Here is a 17008-nt window from a genome sequence, read left to right as displayed (position 1 = left end):
GGGTGGTTGTTTGTGTGGACGATCTTCACTTTGTATTGTAGTGTGTTGTTTTTGATGTCCATGATGGTCAGAGATCCAGTTTGATTATTCATCTCCAGTCTGTCTCTGAATCTCTCATCAGAATCTTTACACTGATCATCTGTACAGATCTTACTCTGGATCTTCTTCAGTGATTTCAGCTGAAGGAATGTCACTGAAATGCCACGCCATCACACGTCATCACATGATTTGGGTTTTTTATTAAAAAAGCGAGCAATTCTCCTTCCTTCACTAACTTACGCTTTTATTTTTATTTCTATTTAGCTGGTTAGCATGAAAAACTGAGAAACAGATGATTGTATGTTTGTCTTGTTGATATTGGTGAAATAATATAATTGTGTGAATTGTGTATGAGTGTTTTATTGTTTTTTTTTTTTTAAAGATCTGTATAAATTTTGTAGTTATACTTACAAACTCCTAGCTAGTGTTAGAGGCCTTTTTGCTTTTGTTAATATTATGATGAATAAAAAGAAAATGAATAGATAGAATAGAAAAAAAGAACAGAGGAGCTAGATTTTTATTATTATTATTATTATTTTTAAGAAAACAAGCAGTAAATGAATAGAGTGCAAGTCTAAAAGGGGCAAGTGTTTTTTATTTTATTATTATTTTTTTTTTAAGAATAGAATTAGATTAGAGAGGGCTAGAGTTAGAGGGTTCAAATAAAGATGGAACAGGTGTGTTTTTTAGTCGTTTCTTGAAGATGGCTAAAGACTTCAGCAGCCGGATTGAGGTGGGCAGGTCAATCCACCAGGAGGGAACAGTTAATGAAAAAAAATCTGTAAAGTGATTTTGTGCTTCTTTTGAGATGCAAGATAAGAAGCATTTGACTATGCAGTATCTTCACACATCGTAGTGAAGATATGCTTAATAAAGCATATATAACCTGCTTTTAAATGTTATATGACTTACTATGAACAAGCGCAACATTGAAGATCTTATGAATGACTCTTCTGCTGATGATCTGTAGGTTTATAAACTCCAGAGTCTGTGGTTCTGGTGTCTGTGATGGTCAGAATCACCCGTGTGATGTCCAGCTTCAGTCCGTCTCTCTGAATCTCTCTTTACACTGATCAACTGTACAGATTTTACTCTGATCTCCAATGATTTGAGCGATGAGAGTCTTATTAAAATACCATCTAATCCTGTCTTGATGGTTCATCTGAACATCATTGTGTAGAGTGACTGAATCTCCCTCCATCACATTTGCTGACATGCCATCGGTTTCAACACCAGAAGCATCTGAAGAAGAAATGAACAGTCCATAAAAAAATGTAACAGGGAAGTGCTGTGAAGAAGATTCAATACATACAGATTCATACAGAGTATAAGTAGAAACATGTAAACAAACAACACATGGGGAAATTTCACACAAAATACATTTTGATTCCACTGTGCTACATCTGTAGTGTTTTCCATGTACAAAACATGGGCTACTGAAGGTCAATGCCAGTTATTCCTGATGCTCGCACTGAGCATCAGAATGGGGAAGAAAGGTGATTTACTTAAGAGCAGAATGGGGAATATGGTTTAAAAAAAAAAAAAAAAAAAAAAAAATAGGTGCTTTCCAACACCAAAAAATTATCCTCAGGTGACTTCTCTGACCACAATTACAATAGCTCTGACCACAATATAGGACAATTTTCATAAAAAGTACAGCTATCCATGGATATAGCTCTGACTGCACTGAGGAACCAGGCCAAAGATAATTCAGTTAAGTATTACAGCTACCTGACAACTAAGTGAGTCTCATTCTGAGTTGGATGAAATCTTGTCCCTTTTCAATACTATTGTAACGGAGTGACAGAGGCGTGCGGATCCATACTCAAAGATTTATTCATAGACATGGTCATACACAGGCAGGGTCGAACACCGGCAAACAGGTATATTGAGTGCAAGACATGAGCAGTCCAGTGAACAGGCGTGAGTAGATCAACAGTGAACAATATCCAACAGGGTAAGGCAAAGAGAGATAATTCAGGTACACAGCAATAATTCAGGCAGGTGCAAACTGAGTCCAAAACAGCAAGACAAAAGGGTAATCCAGGCAAGAATTTGAACACAGGAAAACAGGCAAGGCGAGACTGTGACTAAACTATGAAAAACTGGAACTGGCTCCGTAAAGTGCTATCACTAGGAGAGTAATAATCGCAGACAATACTCAGCCCTGTGTGAGACGAAATCCAATGCTTATAAAGCATGTCTGATGATTGTGCTGTGTGTGTGTGTGCGTGTGTGATTGTTCTCAGGTGCATGGTGTGATTGTTATCAGGTGAATTTGTGACTGGTGCAATGGATCATGGGAAATGTATTCCAGGGTGTATGGTGTGTTTTGTGTGTATGTGTGTTTGGTTAATTAACGGCAGTTCAAAGACCGGATAATGACAACTATCTGTAACTGCCACACACTGATTTTATTTTTGATTTATTTTGAACATTTAGTACTCAAAAGCATAAAAAATGTTAAGCCTGCAAGTAAAAGAATCCTTAGCTGTGATTAATTTAAAATGATTCATTTAAAATTCCCTTCACAGGTAGAAAGGTGATTACTGGCATCAGAATGGTAAAGAAAGGTGTGAAAATGGCAACTTTCAAAAATGATATCGTGAGTGTCTCGTCTCTGCTACAAAAAAACACAAATTTGTCTATAAGAATGCATATTTAGAAAATGATATCACCAACCACTGGCCTGGCATGCATAATACAGCATTTTTAGAGGTTTTCAGGATCCATACTGACGAGATGGTCAGTGATCATCAAAGAAGAGGGCAGAGCCTTTACATTTTTCCGGATACTCTGCCAGCAAAACAGGTGAATCTCACACAACCAAAATGTCAGAAATGACCTGCATACGTGCCATACGTGTTTGAAACCAGAGATGGACAATGATGGAGAGACTGTTGTGGAGTTAAGCTGATTCAACTCATGTTAATCTAAAAATGGTTGTTCAGGTGCTCAGAAACAACTTTGAACTGACCCCTATTTGGTGAAGCAACTAGGCGTAGTATGTTTTTTTGCGAATATTTTTAAATTTTTGGCATTTTTTTTTAAAATGTGGTTTTGAGACGATGTGTTCTGTGGTTCGTATGTTGTTGAGTGTATGTGGAGTATCTTATGTCCATTGGAACATCCAGCAACAGAACAGTTGTAAGTGTTTTTTTTTTTGGCACAGACATTGTAATCTTAAGATGCTACAGCAAGTAAACAAAAATGGGGGACCGCTGAAGCTCATTCAGGGATGGATCTATGCTAATGAGCAGATTTCTACTAGTCGTGTGCGGGGCTTCCCATACTCTTAAGTAAGTGTAGTGGAAAATCTGGAACTGTGCATTTGGAGAGACTTTTTTTTATAATTGGAGGATTATAAAAAAAGGAGTGGGTGGATTTTTACCATTATAGGCTGGTTGTTTACACACATTTGTGGATACACAGTGTTCAACACCTTATAAGAATACATTTTGCAAAATAGGTCCCTTTATTGTTTATTAATGTGTCTGAGTAAAAGACCATTTTCTTTAGGTCTAGACTAAACACTATTTGTGAATTAGTTTATTTTTTTATGCGTTTACATTAGGAAAATCTAGAAACATTGGCATCATGAAAAAAGAAACAAAACCGCAAATTAATTATATTTTTGGGCAGGCATAGTTATCTTCCTCACAGTGTGAAAGCTTACCCACATTATGGGAAAAGTATTTTTAAAGCTAAACAGCACATTATAAGGTAGTTTAAACTAGTGATGGGCATTTTGCATTCCACTTCGTAATACTTTGCAATCTTTGTGAATCATTTGTTTTGAACCAGTGATTCAGAGCTTGTGACAAATAGTCAAATGGCAAAAAAGTCATGTGATTTTGGTAAACAACATTTTGTTATGTCATAACTGTTTTGTACTTTTTTTTATTTTTATTTTTTACATTTCTGTGGTTTGCTGCAAGGGTGTGTTGATCTCTGTGTTATTATGTCTAAACTCACTTTTTCAAACAGTCCACAATGTAACCATATTAAACTGTATTCTAAAACTGCAAAAGCAAAGGCACCAATTGGCTAAGTTACACTCACCAGTGACAGTAAGGCTGAATCTCTTAATGCTGTTGATGCTGTAGTGAGGTCGGATGCTGCTGTTGATCTGTAGTTTATAAACTCCAGCGTCTGTGGTTGTGATGTTTGTGATGGTCAGAGATCCAGTCTGATTGTCCAGCTTCAGTCTGTCTCTGAATCTCCCAGTACTATTACACTTGACATCTTCACAGATCTTAAGGTGATCTCTGGTGATTTCAGTGATGAGAATGTCATTAAAATTCCACGTCATCACATCATCTGTGTTTTTTATTACACCAGGATCTAAAGTGACAGATTCTCCCTCCTTCACTGACTTTGTCTTCATTTTATCTGTCTCTGCACCTGGAACATCTGGAACACAATCCAACAGTTGATCATAGAACATTTTAAGGAAAAGAAAAACAATACAGCATGCCTGGGTAGCATCACATGCTTCGGACCTTGGGATCTTGTCTCAAGCATGTGATGGGATTTCTGTAAATTAGTGTCTGAGGCCCATACACTTTTGGGGCAGAAAAATAATGAAGAAAAAGAAAATGCTTCTCAAAAAAAAAAAAAAAAAAAAAAAAAACAGAATGTTGCAAGTTTAACCTGCTTTTAAATGTTAAATGACGCACCACGAACTGCAATATTGAAGATCTTTTGAATGATTCTTCTCCTGAAAATGTGCAGTTTATACACTCCAGAGTGTGTGGTGTTGATGTTCATGATGGTCAAATCACCACTGTGACTGTCCAGCTTCAGTCTGTCTCTGAATCTCTCTTTACACTGATCATCTGTACAGATCTTACTCTGATCTCCAATCAGTTGAGCGATGCGAGTGTCATTAAAATACCATTTCATTCTGTCTTGTTGGTTTGTTTCAACACCAGTGTGTAGAGTGACTGAATCTCCCTCCATCACTGACACTGAGACTCCATCTGTCTCAACACCAGAAGCACCTGAATGAACAAATAATTATAAATCACTTCTGGTATAGTGTGTTAAAAATATACAAAAGAAAAGTGCCTTATGGTGAGAAAAGTATATTTTCTAAAGATGTTAATGATTGTAGGTAGAGAAATATGTCTAGATTTATAATCTAACAACAACATTGATTTACATAGGGGTGGGTGATATACACAGACACAATATAAATTTGTCAACTGGTTGAGATTTTGGACTATATTGTTCCTATTTCAATCTGCATCATCATGAAAGCTTGTCATTTGAATACATTTTTAAGTGCTTCGGTTTAAAAACAAGTAATATTAAAAAATATAGCTGCATACGGCAATTAAGGGGCCAAGAAGGCATTGAAGGCATTTAAAGATTATTTTTTGAAATTGCTGAAAAATTATAAATACAACAACTACAAATACGATTTAATGGGTTATCACTTTTGACCAACAGGTGGCTGATATCAAATCAATGTGGTGTGTTCTATGTGGGGTGACAATATAACATGTAAAGTTTGGTGTCAATATCTCAAAGCTTTGCAGTGATACAGCCTCAGATGTAGTCTGGCATAATGCCTCAATATTGCTTTGTTGCAATAAAAAGGTCTTGTCTATCAACACGGAATCCATACATTTTTTGTCAGCATAGTCTGAAGATGATCTGAGCCAAATTTGGGTTTTCAAAATAAATAAAAATGACATGCTGCACTGAATCTAAAGAGACCAGATTTATGATTTTTTATGACATGACTGTGATCAAAGTGAACGTGTATTCCTGCAAAACATTACTCATACCTATTGGTTACCACTGCGTTCGTGATTTTACTTATTTAATTTGTTTATGTAGATATTTAAACAATATTCACTATATACCGTGCTTGACAAATTTATTAAAACAAATTCATGTAAGGTTTTTAACAAATTAAGTAAGGTTTGTGCCACTGCTGCTCTAAACTAAAAGTATTGGTGATAATAATTTTTTAGCATTCTGTTTTGGTTAGTCCTCCCATTTCTGTAAACTCTTTAGTAACAGTAGTAGGCTATTTCTAATGCTATAATATAATTATTGTTGTCTATGAAAGAAAGGCTGAAAAAATAATTAAGCACTTTGTAGTGTGTGTGTGTGTGTGTGTGTGTGTTTTTTTTTTAAAGATGGCGAATAACAGAAACTGTAAGCTTTGGTAATTTCCATCTTAGCAATAACTATAAATCTGGGTAATTTCCATCAGTCAGCAGGTGATTACAACAAAGCAAAAGTTTTTTAAACCACCATCAATATGTTTAGTCTTGCTTTTTTTTTTTTTTTTTTTTTTTGTATAAAAATATAGATCTGACCAGAGACAGATTTGGATAAAGTGGCTGTCATCTCAACTTTGTTGTTTGTTCAATAAAGTCTTATTTTGCAATCTGGAACTCTGCTTCTTGAGTTTTATTCACAAGACAGAGAAGACTTTTCTCCATAGCATAAGATAGAAATTAAAAGTCATTTGACCCATTTAACAGATGTATGGCAGTCATATTTGGATGACAATCTGATGTACAGCAAAATCTTTAAAGGGGTCATCTGATGCGACAAGCACTTTTACAAGCTGTTTGAACTAAAATGTGTGTTGGCAGTGCTATTCTCAGATTCCTGTCTGTGTGAAGTCACACTGATCCAGGCCCCTCCACTCTCCTTAAGGAATTTCTTTCTTTGAAAGCATGTCCACTCCACAGTTCATGACAAAATCATATTACATTGCTTTGTTTGCTTTCTTTAGTTTTTTTGTACTTTTTTGTATTTACATTTTTGGCTATATGTAGCTGTTTTAAACTGAATTTAATGTTTTCTATTTTGAATTTAATTAGTCCAATGATTTGAAATCTCTTTGACTACTGTACATTTTGGCAATATAGACATTAGTTATGTGGTGACTGCATCCATTACAGAAGGTGCAGGCATATGCTCTACTAAATTTAGCAGGCCCCGAAAATCCGAGGCTTTCACATTTGCTGAGGGAGAGGACAGAGAAGATCCCGATGTATTACTGCAAAAGTTTGCCAAACTCTGTTTGCCCACAAAGAATATAATAATGGACAGACACGTGTTCAATACCACTAATCAAAAGCCTGGTGAGTCCACTCAGTCTTATGTTTCTACACTCAAAATACTTGAAAAAAAAAAAAAAAAGTGACTTTGGAATTCTAAATGACGAGCTAATTCACAACAGCATCGTCTGTGGGATTTAAAGTGATAGTGTGCAGAAAAAACTGCTCCGTGACATCATGGCAGGTCATCCCTGGACTCAGCGGTCAATATATGTTTATAAAGGGGAGACACTGCAGGCAAAAACAGAGTTTTTTCATGCACCTGTCAATATTTAGATTTTGGGCTTTTTGGCTTTTCATAAAGTGTTTTTTTCAGACTTATGGAAAGAAAACATCCAAAACACAGTGTTAAGTGTTTCTTTTTTAGCACTTTATCTATTTGTGTCAATAGATTTCAATTACAATACATATTTTTAAAGGCCGATTTCTCAAAAATTAGTTTTTTTTTTCTCCTGAGCCATAAATCTCCATTTCAGTAGAACTTACACACACAAAACTTCACATTTTTATTCCTGTATATATCCTGAAGGTTTCTACAGAGGGATTTGTTCATAGGCTACATAATTTGCTTGATTATATACATCATTTTATTCACCAAAAAATGTAAAAATATATTGTTTTCTATCTGTTCTAAATGTTTTCTGAATTATGGAGTGACAAAACCGGGATATCCAAAATTCCCTCTGTAAAAACATTTGACTCTAATATGTCAAAAAAAAATTAAACAAGAATTTTGAAACTGACTTCCCAGCCAGCAGAGCCATGTGGGGCCCAAATGGGTTTGACCTGGGCTATCTAACTGGGACCCAGCCAGTTTTGCACCCAGTTTCCACGTAGGCCCCACATGGATTTGCCCAGATGAAATGAACACTGCTTATAGTGTGCACACTACAGGTTGTTTAATGTAACACTTAATCAGTGTTGGAGGTAATGAGATAATTAAGTGATTGGAATAATGATTTTGTATTAGTGAAGAACACCTGCTGTTAACAAGCATAATCACTGAAGGAAAGAGAAACACAAGAACTACTTCCAGCCACAGCCTTGGATGAAATCATCTGAAGATAAAATACATTAGCCTACATCTCTCAAGATCTGATTAAACAACTCCACAAACAACATTAGCTTCACTTATTACTAACCAGACTGACTTTATTTCTGTCAGACATCTACAGAAGTTCGTATTAAGAATTAAGAAGAGGCTTAGATGTTGATTACTTATTTGAAAGTAATAGTTTGATTTGATGTTACCATTGTGGTGATCAGTGTGTGCTTTAGTCAGGCTCTTGACTTTTTAACATTAGTTTTTTAGTCGTGATTACCATCCTAAGCGAACTGCCCCTGAGGACACCTACTATTGTGAGACAGTGGATCTCCACCGGTGGTGAAGTATTCCAACGAGCCATGGAACATCTCTTTGACGGACAGCCATGCCAAATCGTGGTAGATGACATCATTGTATGGTGGCACATGTTAAATTGTGGTGGTTGGTGTATTAGTCTGGTGCTTCACAGACTATATGTGCATGTAACATGAAATAAAACCCTGATAAGTGCAAATTTTGTGTCACCTCAGTTTCTTATGTAGGCCACCTCCTGACTGCTGACAGCATCAAGCCTCTGCAATACTTAGATGTTACTAAACCCATTGTCCTTTCAGCTGATGCATCCCAACATGGACTGGGCGCTGTGTCTTCAGCAGGAGTGCCCCTGTTGCTTTTTTGCCTCACGCCAGCCTTTAACACCCACCAAATCTCAGTATGCCCAAACCAATGCATCCACACAATGTTCCTGACCTTCCGTGGATGTTCACTGCTGCTGACATATTTGAATGGCACGGCAAAATGCACCTGGTTCTAGTGGACTCATTTTCTGGTTGGTTTGAACTCAACCATCTACCTGACATGAGGAGTGTCACTATCACTGCAAAACTCAGGAGACACTTTGCAGTTCATGGCACACCCCAGATGCTCATGACAGACAATGCATGGCAGTTTGTTTGTAGCAATTTTTCAGATTTTGCACGTGCATAGAATTTAGAACATATTCGGAGCAGCCCTCGCTACCCGCAGTCCAATGGCCTTGCAGAGCGCACAGTGCAATCTGCCAAACATCTGCTTGAGAAGTGTTACAGAGAGCGCAGTGACATATAGGCTGCCTTACTCCATCTAAATAATCTTTCACCAGCCCCCTTTCACCAGCTTCACCTCCTTCCACCCCCCCGTCATCTGTAGTGTTGCCATCTCAGAGTGAAGCACCTACCCCTGGCGCTGCGGCCCAAACTGCCCAGCCTATAGTGATTTATTCAAAAATACATAATCATAACGCATTACTTATGCATGGCGCATGGGAACCATCACACACCAATTACCAAAAGAGATCGCGAATTGACAAGTCCCTACTTTGCAAATTCAGTTTGGGACGGCCCTGGTGATATCATCGTGAATTTTAGTCATATCACCCAGAACGAGGAGTCACATCGTGATTAATATATCACTCTTTACACACACACACTCACACGCGCGCGCGCGCACACACACACACACACGTATTCATACATTCAAGTACATATACATGTTTGAATAAGACTTTTGTACTTAAGACGCCATTATAACTGCTCTAGTTTTTGTCTTATCACAAAACATATCAACATGTCTAAAACTATAACAATTTCATCCTAAACCTGCAGCTAATTAAAACCGTTAGAAATAATAAATTAATATTTCTGTCAAGTGTAAATTTAGTAATCTGATACGAAAATGAAACACCATTATAGCGCAATTTGTTTTTATAAGAAAGACGGAGCGTAACAAAAGTCTTACCTGACACGAAGAATGTAGACAGTGTGAACAAAATGAAGAGGTTCATTTTTGAATGAACGCATGTTCTGTGGATATAAAAGCAGTTTGGTCTCTAAAAGACCAATTCACACCGCTCGCAACGACAGACAGTAGGAGTGTACTAGACTCAAAGTTACAGTGAAAGTGAAAGTAAAGCAAACAGATCTGGGTGATATGACCTAAAAAAAATTCCCAGATTCTTTCACAAAAATCCCCCCCCCCAAACACACACACACACACACACACACACACGAAAGAAAGCTTGAGTTTACTAGACTCAATGTGAAAGTGAGACAAACAGGTCTCGGCGATATGACATAAATTTTTAATTTCATTTTTGTTTTTAACTTTATTTTCCCTTCTGGGATTTCATCTGGATTTCCCCTATGGGGTTGAAGTGCAATCAGAAACATTCTGATTGTAAACAGTGAACCATTGTAAACAGTGAAAATGTAACATAACATAAAATGTAACACAACATTCTTATAACATCATTATAAGAATGTCTCATCATTATCATCTCTGCTTGTGCTTTTGTTGTTGTTCGGTCAACGTGGTCTCAGTATTTGAATTTGCATGGGCGGGGTTTTGGGGTGTTGTGGGTGATCCGCTATTGATGTTGAAAATGACAATGCAGATGGTGCGTGGACGCGGACGGCCGAAGTATATTTTGGCCTTTATCAGTAGCGCACGAGATGCGATGCGAGATGTGTGTCATTGCATTATGATTTTTAGCCTATTCAGTTGAAGCCACTAGATGCAGCGCAGAAAAAGAGAACATCAATGTGGAAAAGATCTTGTTTACATCAAAACTGAAACCAAGCAGTTCACAAAGAACCCATATTTCGCGCATTTTTTTGTGGGGGGTCATATCACCGTTGCACTCGCGTCTTGCACAAGAGAGACGCATGTTTAGAAAGCCATGTAAAATTAATGTAATGATCAACTTTTTAAAACATATCTCGAGACTTTATGGTGGGGTTTTCCTCATGTTTTAAAAGAAAAATGTACTCTGTGTGATTGGCTTTCTCAGCCCTTTTGTATTAAACTATGCATACATACATGACGCTGTTTTGTTTATAATTGTTTAAGCAACTTAATTATAATTGGTTTATAAACATTATTTTAAATATTATTTACTTCACAGTCATGTATTCTAATGCTTTGAATAAATGTGTATTAGATATTTTGCTCGATGTGCCCTCTTGTGGCCTCAGGAGAGAAGCCAAAAGCTTTTCTTCACCCTAACTTAAATTATGCATTTTAAATTCGAATATAATTCGAATTTTGATAATATATAAGTACAAAATTCGAATTTAGTTTTTCAGCCAACATGTTTACAGTTTGTAAATGTTTGTAAGACATTTGTACAAACAAATGTTTGTTTGTAATGTTTGTATCAGAGAGCCACTTTTACCGCAAAGTATTAAAAATTACATCAAGCATAAATAGCATGTCTTTTTATCAATCTGTCATCCCTGATATGCAATGCTACATAATACAATACAAAAGGGGCTATCATTCTTTATCATTTACCAAAATTTGTCAAATGTGTAACTGAGACAAGATGATCAAAAAAAGCAGGATTATGTTTAAATTTGTCAAATGTGTAACTGAGACAAGATGATCAAAAAATATATATATATATATATATATATATATATAGTATAGTATAGTTAGTATATATATGTAGCCCATCATGCATCTAACCATCCAAGTGCACACTCGGCGTTAAGAGCTATTAAGATTAAAACTGGCAACTCCGCAGTGAGTCAGTGTCATGGAAGTAGATTAAGTTTTGAAGTAGATTGATACTATGCAGTATGAAGTAGATTAAGTCTTTGGTTCTTTTAATTGTGATGATTTTGGCTCACATTTAACAAAAACCCACCAATTCATCTCAACAAATTAGAATACTTCATTAAACCAAAAAAAAAAAAAAATAGTGAATTGTTGGCTTTCTGGAAAGTATGTTCATTTACTGTACATGTACTCAATACTTGGTAGAGGCTCTTTTGCTTTTAATTACTGCCTCAATTCGGGCGTGGCATGGAGGAGATCAGTTTGTGGCACTGCTGAGGTGGTATGGAAGCCCAGGTTTGTTTGGTTTTGGCCTTTAGCTGTTGTGTTTTTTTTGTTTTTTTTTTTTGTTTTCTTGTTTTTAATATTGAATATATTTTATATGTTTTTTCTGGGGTTCAGGTCTGGTGAGTAGTCAAGCACACCAACACCATGGTCATTTAACCAACTTTTGGTGCTTTTGGCAGTGTGGGCAGGTGCCAGATCCTGCTGGAAAATGAAATCAGGATCTTTAAAAGGCTGGTCAGCAGAAGGAAGCATGAAGTGCTTCGAAATCCCAAATCATCACAGACTGTGGAAACTTAACACTGGACTTCAAGCAGCTTGAGCCATGAGCTTCTCCACCCTTCCTCCAGACTCTAGGACCTTGGTTTCCAAATGAAATACAAAACTTGATCTCATCTGAAAAGAGGACTTTGGACCACTGGGCAACAGTTCAGTTTTTCTTCTCCTTAGCCGAGGTAAGGCGCCTGATGTTGTCTGTGGTTCAGGAGTGGCTTAACAATAGGAATATGACAACTGTAGCCAGGGCCGGCCCTAGCATTTTGGGGGCCCTAAGCAGATTTTCAAAAGGGGCCCCCATAACTACAGTTTCACCTAACCAAACGCATTCCACCCCAAAGTACACATCCTTCACTGACACCTAATTTTAAAGTTTTACTGATTTATTTTACTCAGTATATTTATCTTTCAAGAAATAAATAGTAAAATATATTTGGCTAGTTGACAAATATGCAGTAAAAAAAAAAAAAAAAAAATTGTAAAACTATTTTCTTGCACTTTAACTAATTACAGTTGTCTGTGGAATTTAAAAACATGATATGGTGTCACACCAGAGGACAAAGTTTTCAGTGACATATTCTATCAAGTTCATATGCTTTTACAAATATATGGATGAAAAAATTATTGCCAGTTACTAAAACAGACACTTGTAAAATTATGCCTGAGATATTTATTAACAATTGTATGCTTTTCTTTTTAATTTGTAAAAGTTGTAATTTATTGAATGGGACCATGCTTGACACTATGATATCAGAAGGCTATACTTTGTCAACATTTTTTACCATGCCAATAGCCTACGTTACATAATATTATTTTTGTCTTCTGTTGACAGTGAAACTTCCAGTCACAAGCCATTTAAGCAGCGAGCGTTTGAACTACAGAGTGTAAAATTTTTCAGTAAACGATTTACTAACGATTGCTTTAAGAGCAAATATACTGTATCAAATTCTGTGAGATTAAACACCTGGTTATGAAAATTACATTAAAGAACAGATAATAATAATATAATTCAATAACACCCTTGCTTTCTTCTGGGCCTGGCATGATAGGACATATTTAACAAATAGAAAAATAATCAAATATTAAGTGTATACATATTGTTTAAAAACAGCATTTCGCACAGCAAAGTGAAGCAAGATCTCTAAGACTGCTTAACCTGAGACAGCGGTTCACAAGAAGATAAACTAGACCAATATTTTCTACAACTTTTTTACACTAATCTTCAGTGAGGAAACATCCTGGAAAAAAAAAAAAAAAAAAAATAGGTTTCCAGTGCCATTTGAAATGTTTTTAAGGGACTTCTTTCGCAACACGCTTGTCATCCCTCTTAGTTCGCTACTGAGTAGAATTAATAATATGCATAACTATACTCGAGCACTGTAAGCTATTTTGCCACATAACTGCTCTGTTTCTCATGAGTTCATGAGCTGCGTCAGACATAGTACTTGTACTTGCAGGCTATACGTTTTCGCATTGTTTGACCCCTATGCTCATCTATGAGACTAATTTTGTTTGATCCACAGAACCTTAGGATCACTTCATGCGTCGGTCGAAAACTAAATACCACACCGGACTTTTATGTCAACCAGTCTTAGGTTTAGGTCGGTCTAACATCAGCACTAGCTACTGAGTGTATTGGCTCATCGCAAAAGTTTGCAGGCCCGTTATCTTGAGGCCTGCAGATTTTGCCGTGTTCATGTTGACAAAGCACATAACCCCCTCCCCCCCACCCCCCCCACCCCATCCCCCCCCCCCCCACACCCACTCCACACCACCATATTGAAATTGCGTGTGAATGCGCACACAGACATGTGAGCGTTTCGCTTTCCATATCGCGTGGACCCAGGATTTGCTAGCGCGCATATGCATATTACACGATTTTGTCAGACACTTTTATAGTGCGTGTCCACGTATCAGCCCTAATTGATTCATAATGGAAGACGTTTAGGAGAACGCTCCACACAGCTCTGCAAATGCAGTAAGAATCCATCCTCGCCTTAAACCTGTCACACTACACTTTGAGCAATGAGAAATTCGTTCGGACACTGGCAACTATTCGTGATATGACGTCAGGCGCTGCAGTGTCTTTTTAAAAAAAACTTAAATTTCAACACATAACAACCAATAATACACCTAAAATGTAAAACATTTTTTTTTTTTTTTTTTTTTAAAAGCAGCGCTGCAGTTTTAAATTTACATTCTTTTAATTCCGATAGGAGGTCATGCTGTGACGTATCGATCTGCCATTGGTCACACGGTGTCACGTGATGTGGATTCGAAGGTGTGAGTTCTTTTTGTTTGGGCTTGCGTTTCCGGTCTGATGCATTTGCATGCGTATGAATGGAAGTCAATGGAAAAAAAAAAAAGTAGTGTAACCAAGGCTTTTCTCCCATGATTGCTGTATGAACTCCTGACATGGGGCCCCCTGGTGCCGGAGGGGAGGTGTACTGATAGATTATGTTTGTTTATTTTGTTAGGTAGGGCAGTGACTGTATGTAGATTTATTTATATTTGTGTTTTTTGTGTTTGGTTTTGATGCCTTGACCCCTGCCTCACTCCACTGAGTTCAAAAAAGGTACATTGCAATTATTCAGTGAAAGAGAGGCCCTTTCAAAAGCATTAAGGTCATGTTATCTAAGCATATAAAAATGATTAATCATTTTTTCAGTATGTAAATAAAGGAATACTCAAAGTTCAGTACAAATTAAACTCAATCAACAGCATATTATAGTACTTTATAATAAACTAGTAACACAATTAGGCCTACTAGCTAAAATATTTAGTAATGATTGTGATATGTCAAGTGACATGTGGCCAAGTATGGTGACCCATACAGCATATTATAGTACTTTTATCCCAGATCGGGGCACACACATTGCTAATGAACACACAGAGCACAAGGCCAGCCATTTTTTGCTGCAGTGCCTGGGGAGCAGTTGGGGGTTAGGTGCCTTGCTCAAGGGTCAGTCGTGGTATTGAAGGTGGGAGAGAGCGCTGTACATTCACTCTCCCCACCTACAATCCCTGCTGGTACGAGACTCGAACCCACAACCTTTGGGTTACAAGTCTGACTCTCTAACCATTAGGCCATGACTTTCAAAGTATGCCTACTTGTAATTATTTCTGCAGATAGCAATATTGTGTTGGCTCAGATCTGGCTCATATCTGATATGCGTGGATTGAATCATGATCTGGCCCACATATCGTGTGAAATGATGGCACTTGGACTCTCTGCTCCTATTTTTCAGATCTGGACCCCAAGCAGACCATAACAATGCTCCATGTCAGCAAAGATCAAAGCAAATAAATTGACCTATCTGGGCCAGAAAACTCTGTATAAATTATATAATAATAATAATACTAATAATAATTCCTTACATTTATACAGTGTTTTTCTAGGCACTCAAAGTGCTTTACATTGTCAGGGGGTATCTCCTCATCCACCACCAGTGTGCAGCATCCACCTGGATGATACGACGGCAGCCATATTGCGCCAGAATGCCCACCACACACCAGCTTACTGGTGGAGGGGAGACAGAGTGATGAAGCCAATCAGTGTATGAGGATTGTTAGGAGGCCATGGGTGAATTTGGCAATTTGGGATTTTTAATGACCACAGAGAGTCAGGACCTCAGTTTCATGTCTCATCTGAAGGACAGATATATGTAAAGTAATCTTAATAATCCTGTTAACCAGCAAAATTACTAATGAAAAGAAGAGAACGACAAGGGAGACAAGCAGAAACAATGCCTACAACTGGCTTAGATTAATTCAGCTGAAATAAAAGAACACATTAAAATCTCTCAAGATCACTCAAGTGAAATCATGACTCAGCTTAGCTCAATTATTTCTTATAACAAACTCAAAAAATAATTTAGTAGCAAAGAAACTCACACAACTGAGACATTATGAGAGAATTAGATCTGTATTAATAGCATTTATTAGATGAAAGTGCTTTATGTGGGTTCATTTTAAAGAAAAAAAAATATCTAATTATATTATTAAAAATATCTGAAAAAATGTAAACTTTTCCACTTAAATTGAAAGGTAAAAAAATATTTTTACAGTACAATAAAACCTGCTTGCATGCTGATAATTTGCAATTTTTCAACATCTTACTGAAAACTTAAAGCTGCAGTCCGTAACTGTTTTGGTAAAACTTTATATGAAATCAATATTTGAGCAAGTACATAATCATCCAGTGTTCTATGGCCTTACTTTAGCCCGATTCACAGTGGTTAGCTTATAATAATGTTTTCTAATTAAAGTGGTACGGATAGGTTTTCACAGGAAATTTGAGCACGGCACTGCGTCATTACATCACATTTTTAAACATAAAGAAGTTGTCCTGGCAACTAGGCTATCGTTTTCACAGGGATCCTGCAGGTGGAAGACCAAGCTATAGCCTTTTCTCACAGCAGCTGGAATAATTAAATGTATAATTCTGATGGCAGATTGTAATCCAGAAAGGATTATGTGTTTATGAAACACTTGTGAATGAAATGAAATTAAATTACATTCCAGTGCAACGAAGACAAAAAATAAATAAATAAAAATAAATAAATAAATAAATAAATACAACCCATTATAAACGAGGAATTTGTTGCAACAAGTGGGGACATAATTAATATTATAATGACTTATACTGTCTTTAGCAATACGTAAACTGGCCTGTTACTGA

The 17008-nt window shown here is 36.8% G+C and overlaps 1 protein-coding gene across 1 annotated transcript; it reads right to left on the bottom strand.

Moving 5' to 3' along the window:
- Positions 1-1078: 1078 nt before the first annotated feature.
- LOC122141477 lies at positions 1079-10085 on the bottom strand. Its single transcript, XM_042748975.1, has 4 exons — positions 9949-10085; positions 4719-5042; positions 4102-4452; positions 1079-1281 (listed from the first exon to the last, which is right to left on the bottom strand). The coding sequence occupies exons 1-4, from the start codon at positions 9992-9994 to the stop codon at positions 1079-1081; spliced, it is 924 nt and encodes a 307-aa protein (XP_042604909.1). The 5' UTR covers positions 9995-10085.
- Between the last annotated feature and the right edge of the window lie 6923 nt (positions 10086-17008).

This window comes from Cyprinus carpio, chromosome B22 (genome assembly GCF_018340385.1).
Source record: "Cyprinus carpio isolate SPL01 chromosome B22, ASM1834038v1, whole genome shotgun sequence".
Lineage (NCBI taxonomy): Eukaryota > Metazoa > Chordata > Actinopteri > Cypriniformes > Cyprinidae > Cyprinus > Cyprinus carpio.
Note: the sequence above shows the minus strand (reverse complement) of the source record. Positions and strands in the feature narration are given on the sequence as shown.